At 37.1% G+C, this 9,416-nt stretch overlaps 1 protein-coding gene across 1 annotated transcript; it reads right to left on the reverse strand.

Moving 5' to 3' along the window:
* Positions 1–1,322: 1,322 nt before the first annotated feature.
* LOC108960651 lies at positions 1,323–3,360 on the reverse strand. The gene is made up of 3 exons (XM_018876645.2): positions 3,101–3,360; positions 1,793–1,847; positions 1,323–1,699 (listed from the first exon to the last, which is right to left on the reverse strand). The coding sequence occupies exons 1-3, from the start codon at positions 3,349–3,351 to the stop codon at positions 1,442–1,444; spliced, it is 564 nt and encodes a 187-aa protein (XP_018732190.2). The 5' UTR covers positions 3,352–3,360; the 3' UTR covers positions 1,323–1,441.
* Between the last annotated feature and the right edge of the window lie 6,056 nt (positions 3,361–9,416).

Here is a 9,416-nt window from a genome sequence, read left to right on the forward strand (position 1 = left end):
TTGAAAGGCATCGTTCGCAGTCCATGGAAGATTTCTTTGCTTATCCAGCGTTCCCAGCAATCTTGACTTCATCTCATCCTTTTAATGATGACAAAAGGGGGAGAGATGCATGATTTGATCAAACTTTCAATCATTAAACTTTTATTTATTTGTTGGATTGTGTTGTTTATGTGTTGTTTAAGCATGACCAAACTTTGAAGCGGTTTTTGTGTACGGATGAGAAGCTTGAGCTAGACTTGGGCTTATTGCTTCTATTAGCAAATATTGATATCTTATTGGATGGTTTTGTTATATACTAGACAACCTATTTTACGTAGTTTATGATTCTAGTATTAATCTTTTAACCATTCATCTCTATAAGAATATGCATATGTGTTTGAGAAATGTTTTGCGGGTCAAAGTTATCCAAATCTACGGGAAGGTTTGTCACCATCAAGGGGAGATTGTTGGAGAAATCCTCGTGAAGTGTTTTGAAGTTGACAAAACGTTTCCATCGATCTAGTCGAAGGTGCGGACTGTGTTGGTAAAGTGAAGACTTGGGACAGCCCGGACTCAAGACCAAATTACATCCTCATTCTGACTCCCCAGCTCCCAGTTGAAGAAAGGTTATCGAGCGGATGTTTTGTTCGAGTTAACCTTATCATCAGGAAGATCGTGGGTTTGCAAGGCGTATGAGCAATCCTTTGATTGATCAAGATTGATTCAATGATTGAAGATTCGATTTTCTAAATATTATTGGAAGGTTATAACATGGAAGTAGGATCCACGATTGTATGGGCGAGCAGGATTGATGGGCTATCAACACGTTCCTTTAATAGCTCGAACAATCTTCCTAATTGATTCCGTCAAACGGGTAGGTGGAGGAATTCCTTTGGTAGAGTGCCAACGAGGTATGATGGCATAAAGGAGTATATAAGGAAGACGTTCTTAGTTGTTCAAGGCGTGTGCGATAGATGAATTCAAAGTCCTGAAGCTCCTTTTGTTTAGACAATTTCTTTGAGACGAAAACTTATACACAAAGGAGTCTATATTTGTGAGGAAACCTTGGCGGAGTGTAGTAGAACATCTACCTTTGTGGAATCCAAGGCAAAGTTGTACGTAACTTCTCTTTTGATCATAGTGAAATCCAGCGGTGGGATTTCAATCGGTGCGAGAAAATGAGATAGGCTTGGAATAAACGAACCACTATAAATCCTGGTGTTCAATTCTTTCTCTCTCTACCTTGATCGTATTTCATCTTTGTTAAGAATTGCTTCCGAATTTCGACAAATTGTTTGTGCGCCTATTCACCCCCCTCTAGGTGTTTATACTAGAATCATGGATCGCAGGTACAATACCGAAAAACCCCATGGATGAGAAGAGCATCGCCCAAAACGCCTGGAATTTCCAGAAGAAAGAGAAGGCGCAAGCAGTGTCACGAAAGTGAACATCCCCATTGCCATTATTTTTGCTGATGTAGATCAGTTGCCGTTAGGTGATTATCATGACCGTGATGCCAACATAGTCCATCTGCAGCAATTGGTTGTTCAAGCAGTGTGATTGGCTTGAGAAAAGGTGGCAAATGCTGCTCGAGAGGAGGCAGAACATGGATTTGCCCAAGAAAACAAAGAACGGCCACCGCGTCGCGGCTGGTTGGAGGGAACTGATCTTCATTTTCTTCTTCCATTATCTGATTTGAGTTCACCAAAGAATTTGTACCCTGAAAGCTATATTGTGTTAGATGCATCTGTAGACTTCAAAAGAGAGTATTCTTGTCATGAGTCGAATGAAACACCGCTGGCACACCACTCACCAAAAGCAATTCCTTTGAGTAAGAGATATTAGTTCTTGCACTATTAGAGTTTGACCTGCACAAGTGGATTTGCATATCAAGCCATTGCATAATCTATGGAAATACTAGTCGGAGTCCATTCGGATCACAATTGATAGAAAATGGTTCAATCCTCTCCATCAGAGGGAGAGAATAGGCCAAAATGGTGAAAGTGAATGGGTGGAGCACCAACTGAATAACTATCAAGCTTGCTTAAGCTGATAGTGTCAAATTCAATTAGACAACCAGTGAACTACTCTTCACTAAAATAGCTATTTTCCACTATGATTTGGTTCAGAAAATCTCAGCAGCAATCAACTTTCAGAGCATTCTGCAATAGTTTATTACAAATCCACCATGTGTGAACTTTTTCTTGACACACTGTGCTACTTGCATGGAAAATGATTATCCATTGACGTGGACTGAATCCATATTGTATTACCAGGAGTAGAGTGAGATTTTCCAATGGATTAGATCTTTATTTTATGTTCGAAAAGAACAGAAATTTCTATGAATACTTTGATCCCATCATTGTAACTAATGACAGATGACCCTTGTTATCCATCTGAATTTTACACTTGCTGTTTGAGCAAGACTGTCTTGACTGTCAAGCTACTACTCCTGAAATTTAGCAGCAATGAAATTGGTTAGCAATGACCCTTGCATATTCCTATAAAACAAACTTTCGGAGTTTAATTTTATGTGCCTGCACTTAATGTCACAAACTCAAGTTATTCATCTGTAGCACCTGCAATATCGTTACAGCCCTTGAAAAAAATATTTTTGTTGCTGTTTGGAAGAAAGGTTGGCTAATGAAAATGGCCGGTTGCCCAGTATGGTAACAAGCCACAAATATCACAATACTGCATTGACTTGTACAAACTAAAAGTGCTGGTCTGCTCATAAACAGGTAGGAAGAATCTAAGCGATTGTGGCTGAGAAATTCCACAATTTTAAGCTTGGTTATGGAGGATTTTATCAAAAAAGGGTAATTCAAACATTTTCATCAAATGAACAATTTTGCAAGCTCTCTAGTAAGCTATAACTTGCACTTACAAGCCTCATCTCAGATTACACTTGAGACAGTGAAATCGAGCTATGACAATCAACACAGATCGAGCTGCTACTGACAAATTCCCCACTATATATGTATAGCTATGATTCCCACTCCGACAGAAATTATGTGTTCCATTCGATATCGTCAAGACTCACTAAAATGTCCACGCAAGTATAAGATTGAATGACACAAAACGCGCCTTGAGAATAGGTCCAGAAGATCCGCCAACTAACCAGACGCTGAGCTTCTCGTTGTGCCAACGGAACAAGCTGCGGGCGGCCTTGGCGAGCGGCCTGCTGGCGTGGATGGTGGCTGAGGATGGATTGTCCTTCACGTACTCCGGCAGCTCCCGGAACGACGCCAGCGTGTACCGCGATGCCGACGTCGTCCATCCGCAGCAGCTGGATGTTAAAGCAGTGCGAGTGGCATGAGAAGCAGAAGTGTCGGTGAGAATCGATCGCCCATCGTCTTCCCCCATTGCCATCGCTCTTTGTTTCCCTGATGAAGCAGAGATATTCGGATGCACCAAAACTGTGGAAGTGGCCTATGTAAATAAGTTTTCGTGTGCTAGTAGAGAGCGTCGAACAAACCAAGTCCAAAGCCTCTTCCCACGCATCAAACTTTGTAAATCACTTTCCATTAACTACTCCCTCAGCAGCTCGTCCTGAACTTATACGGGAGTTCTACTTTATTTTTACGAAACCAAATAACTAGCCCTTTATCTAGACTAAATTAATAAATAGACAAAAACTATCAAATCTTTGGATCATAATTTTCAGAAAATGGTTCAATCATGTTTGCCGAAGGGAAAGAGTAGGCCAAAATGGTAAAAGCGAATGAGCAAAGTCTTAATTGAACAACTATCACACTTTCTTAAGTTGATATATTTCGAATTCAATTTGACACCCAATAAGCGACTCTTCATTATAAAAACCATTTACCACTTTAATTTCATTTAGAAAATCTTAGCAGCAATCAACTTTCAGAGTATCTGTCCATCAGTTTGTGAACTTTTTTTTTTAATGAAGACGGAGCTACCTGCGTTGAAAAACAAGTATGTGTTGACATTGGACTGAATCCATGCTGGGCTACTAGAAATAGAGACAAAGGTTTTCCAATGGATTGGATCTTTAATTTCTATTTTATTTTTGTCGAAAGAAACCTTTCATTCCATCATCCAACGACTTAATTTCTATTAAAAAAGAAAGGTAATTTCTATTAATGCTTTGACCCATCATGCTATCCAATCATAGATGACCTTAGCTATCCATTCGACTGTGAAGCTACGGCTCCTAAAATTTAGCAGCAATGAAAATGGCAAGTAGGACCTTGTATACTCCAACGAAAGAAATTTTCCGAGCTTAATTTGACATGCCTGCAATTAATGCCACAAACTCAAGTAATTCATTTTGTGGCACCTACTATTTCGATACAACACCAAAAGAACATGAAGTTTTAATCTAGTTTCAAAGTCCGAGTGAAAATCTAATTTTAGCTATATAAAAAAAAAAAAACCTATTAAAAGATAATCACTAAGTAAAACTCAAAAAAAGAAAAGAAAAAAGAAGGCCTGCATAATTATAGTCCCTAGATATAAATACCCATTTTTCTTATCCTTTTATTTTTAATATTAATTTTTTTAAGTGAAAGAGAATTCGGCACCTACCATAGCATTGATATAGCATTGATAGAGTAAGACTAAATTCGATTGTTCATTTGAAGTCGAGCAAACAATGTCATCAGGCCAAAACATCAAAACAAGCACTCACGGACATTAATCAGTCGAATCTTTTAGCCCAAGTTCACACATCGAAAAGACCGATCAAGCAAGATTTGTCCACCAAACAGCCACGAAGAAGAGATGCAACAGAGTAGTCTTCGACACCTCCAGCATATTTCCATTCCCATAATATCCAAAACATTCGAGTTCCAGCATCATTCAACTCCATCCGCACAATCAGAAAAGATGACAAATCCCTCAAATCCTAATCAATTCCTATTCAAACAGATCCTCCCTCTTTCAAACACACTAGAATTTCAAAGTAGGGAAGTCAAACAAGGCTGGTTAGTCATCGACATATGCTCTTTTGGAACAACGAACCAGAAAAGCCAAATTCAAACTCTCTCGAATAATCCGATTCACATTCGCCTTCTCTCTCAGGAAACAAATCCAGTGTACATAAACTCAAGGCAAGAGCCAAGATCTCAACATGTACAGAAGCAACCAGACAATCAAAGCTTTGATGCCAATTACAGAATGACCGAGATTGGACTGGCCTCATGCATGACGGTTCTCGACCAGCAAGTAACAAATCAGTAATCATACCTTAGGGTCGAAGCGTCAATTAATAACCATGCAAATCGCACTGGAATACTCTCAGATTGACTAATAATAGAAGCAAATCGATACTGGAAGTCACTTGAGCAAAACATCGAACACCTGATGAACATGAAATTTGAAGTACTCGGGACAGAACACTCAACAAATCATCGATGAGGAGTGTAGAGTGAGGTGTTCATTTTAAACGTTATCAGAGACAAAATCGACGAATGGGACGACAGGCATGCACTGAAATATGCTCGGCTAAACCAAAAACAGAGCATAGGAGAGGGATACATTGCCAGAGCCGTCGCTGGTTGAGAATGATGATCGCCCGAAGGACAAAGATCGTAATGGACAGTAATGCCGAGACCTAGAACCGTCAAAGGGAGGAAGAGACGAAGATTGTGTACTTCGGCAGCGATGGCTCTGAATTAAGGGCGGACAGAGCCTCTTCACGATGGTGGAACTGGTGGCGATGAGGGAGCTACCGATGGTTGTAATTGATATGACTGGAGGGAATGAATATGGAGAATCCTCCGAAAACCGACTTTGTGAGAGAGAACTTTCTCTCCCGAGCTCCCCTTGTGCCCCCTACTATGTTATTTGGGTATGTGCACTCTGTGACGACAGCGTGCGTCGGTGACCCGTGATGGGACGATTGACGGTGGCCACCGATGGCCTGAGGGCTATGGAGAGGAAAATCACCATGAGAAGCTACATAACCCCGAGAGAATCGGACTGGCTTAATGGGCCTGCGGTTTTAATGGGCTTGATCTCTGAGCCGACGCTTCCTCTGATGATGGGCTTGGTATGGCCTAGGTTGTTATTATGGATCAGGTCTGGGCTGTGCAAATTAGACAAGGCCCTTTCAATTACGACCGAATTGGAACCTTTTTTTTTAATTATTTCCTTTCTTTTTTATTATATGGTTCTTCTAAAACGAAACAAAATTTTTTTTTAAAAGTTAAAAAAAAGAAAAAAGAAAAAAGAAATCCCATGTTGTTTGACAAAGTTGACATTCGGAAGTCACGGGATGTTCAAAAGTGCATTTGATACTATAATTTAAGATAGAAGACAATTGACTGCCATACTTGTATAGCATCAAATTCATTACGACGTTTTGAATATTGTGATGAGTATTTTCATATTGCTTGGGTGGATGAACGGGAAGAAGTGAAGTTGGTACTTGCAAGAAAGATTTTTAGCAATATGCAAGTACTAGTTTATGTTATATATCGGATAACCATTTGAATGATTATATATTAAAAATAAGATTTGCGGAGCTTTTGTTTTTTTATATTCTTTTATTGCTTATTAGCATAATTATGTACATAAGATAGAAACTTGAATTTGTAAAAATAAGTTTTAAGATTAATATGTTGTGTAGGATATTATTATTATATACTCTAGGATTATGCCATTTTTTTTGTGAACTGAACATGTTAATGGCAAAATTAACGCCTCTAAGAATTTTTACGTGCCATAGGTGTACCATGTGGAGGCCCTATTTTAAAACTCTCTCAAGTGTCTGTTATAAGAAAAGCTTAATGAATAAGTACTCCAAGAACCATAGCAAGTCCAAGGTAGCGAGGGGGTTTGAGCCTCAACGTAGAGTGCATAAATAATTAAATCTACAGCTAATGGGCTTGAGGAGTGTTCTGGAAACAGCCAAAAGCCCAGGAAAGAAGTGAAGTTTTTTGGTTAAAAAAATAACGGCAGTGGCTTCTTCATTTGAGGTCATTGGGGCCCTCAATAAGCCTTTGACATTGGATTTGTAGGCTTCATAACCCCACTTAAATCAGAATCTATGGCACGTCAAAGCAATCGCCGCTATTGGATTTTTTTTTCTAATTTAAATAATCAAGATTCAATAAAAGTTAGAATTAATACCTTAAAAAACTCTAAACTAGTACACATATGACAAATTTGCTAAAAACCTAGTTTTTTTTTTATCATGAAAAACTCCAAACTGGCATGCATGTGACAATGTATTCCAAATGATCATAAAAAAAAAAAAAAAACCTCAAATTGATACATTTGTGACAAATTTACCTCAAATTAATTTGTTCGACCCCCAAAAATCCTAAAATGGTACATTTGTGATAAATATCTCCTTCGTTAAATTGGATTAGTACTACAAAAAACCACAAAAAAATTGTACAACTATAATATATGAAGAGTAAAATCCCAAACTAATATATTGGTCAACTGTTACGTATCATCAAACTTAGTTGTAAAATTTAATAAAAACTAACAAAGGATAAATTTATCAAAAAGTGTTTCAGTTTGTGGTAAATTTGTCAAAAATGTATTAGTTTAGAGTTTTTGGTGGTCAACATATTAGTTTAGGGTAAATTTGTTACATGTATATCAGTTTGGGGTTTTTCGGGATATTAACTCTAAAAGTTATTATGGAAGTATCATGTCCTCTCAACTTTCTATGTGCCTAAATCCATCCCATTTGATAAAAAAGAGATAAAATTGCCCTTAATCATCTCACTAAAGTTTAAAGTGGTGGAGCTAAAGTTATTCACTTTCCTCCTTTTTCTTTATTTTTTCTATTTCTATGCTGAAAGAAGTTGCCAAAATTAAGAATATCACGTATATCTTTTCTTAAAAATTTTAAGTGTATATTACAAAGCATATTTAAAAAGCACTAAATTTTTCTTTTTAAATTTTCCACTGTACATATTAGCTTTCTCGAAGAGAGAATTTTCTAGAAAACCTACATCTTTTCACATTGTCGAGAAAATTTATGAATTGATTGTGAAGGAAAATACAAATAAAAATTGAACATCAACAACTATTTAAGACAATTAATATTCATAAAGCTTTCATTTTTATTTTGCATATATCATTGCCAAACTCTTTCTCATAAGTTATTTTTCATATTCACATGAGATGATTGGATAAAATAAATAGAAAGAAACTCTCTTAAAGACTGGACGTGATAAGATCACTGTTACATTCCCTAATACGGAAATTTAAAGAATGAAAATTAATAATAGAATACAATTGCATAAATAATTAAAGGGTTAATACCTTGAAAAACCTCAAACTGGTACACTTGTGACAAATTTACCCAAAACTTTTTTTTTTACCATAAAAAATCCCAAACTTGTAAACTTGTGACAAATTTACCCGACTGACTATAAAAAAAAACCCTAAATTGGTACATTTATGATAAATTTACCCAAAACTAATTTATCCGACTGCAAAAAAACCCTAAACTGGTAAATCTTTGATAAATATACCCTATGCTAAATTGGATTAATACCACAAAAAAATCATAAAAATTGTAAACTGTGATAAACGGAGCGTAAAATCCTAAATTGGTATACTGGTTAACTGTCACGTGTCATTTAACTTAATAATTTGAGAATAAAATTTAACGAAAATCAACATAGGGTAAATTTGTCACAAGTGTACCAGTTTGGGGTAAATTTGTCAAAGGTATACCAGTTTGGGGTTTTTGGTGATCAAAAAAATAGTTTGGGGTAAATTTGTCACAAGTATACAAGTTTGGGGTTTTTTTAGGGTAATAACTCATAATTAAAATGATGGTTGAATTTAATTCATTTTTTTATTGACAAAAAGAAGAACAACAACGACAAGAAGACAGAGGAGGAAGTAATTCCACAGCCAATCAAAAGTTCCCAACACTTTACCCAACTTCTTGATTTTGATAATTCAAAAAGCAAAAAAAGAACTTACGACTCTTGTAATAATTGAGCGTGCTTCAATCAAACACGAGAAGCAGTGAAAGCATTGAAAGGCAGAGAATTAGAATGGCATAGTAATAGTTTCATGTTTTGTTTTTCCTGAAAATTGGAGGGAATACATGAATTACGTTTTGCTAAAAAAATCAAACCAACGTAGAATTAATATTAAGTTCTTCATCTTCAGTTTAGCTTAAAAAATTATTTCAATAATCGAGCTGGATGAAGCTTTCCCATCCATGGTAAGCTCGACGAAACTGGATTGGCTGTGACTGCGAGCTTGAAGAATTTTGGAAGTTAGAGAGCTCATGGCTGAGCTTAACGGAATTTGAGCACAGGCCAGAAGCTAGACCAATCTTGAGCAGCCATGGGCGCGAGCTCGAATTGTGGGCTATGAGCCTATGAGCTTAAAGAAGCCTGGAAGCTGAAGTGGCAATGGATGCAAGCTGACGAACTTAGAGCAGCAATGGCCTAAATCTTGAGAAGCCTGGAAGTTGGTGGTCATGG

The sequence above is a fragment of the Eucalyptus grandis genome, chromosome 3 (assembly GCF_016545825.1).
Source record: "Eucalyptus grandis isolate ANBG69807.140 chromosome 3, ASM1654582v1, whole genome shotgun sequence".
NCBI lineage: Eukaryota > Viridiplantae > Streptophyta > Magnoliopsida > Myrtales > Myrtaceae > Eucalyptus > Eucalyptus grandis.

Coding starts and splice junctions, on each gene's coding strand:
- LOC108960651 (XM_018876645.2), bottom strand. CDS start 3,351: ATGGCAATGGGGGAAGACGATGGGCGATCGATTCTCACCGACACTTCT. Junction 1,848..3,100: donor AACGAGAAGCTCAGCGTCTG/GTTAGTTGGCGG, acceptor CCACTTGTGCAG/GTCAAACTCTAATAGTGCAA. Junction 1,700..1,792: donor ACTCAAAGGAATTGCTTTTG/GTGAGTGGTGTG, acceptor TATAGCTTTCAG/GGTACAAATTCTTTGGTGAA.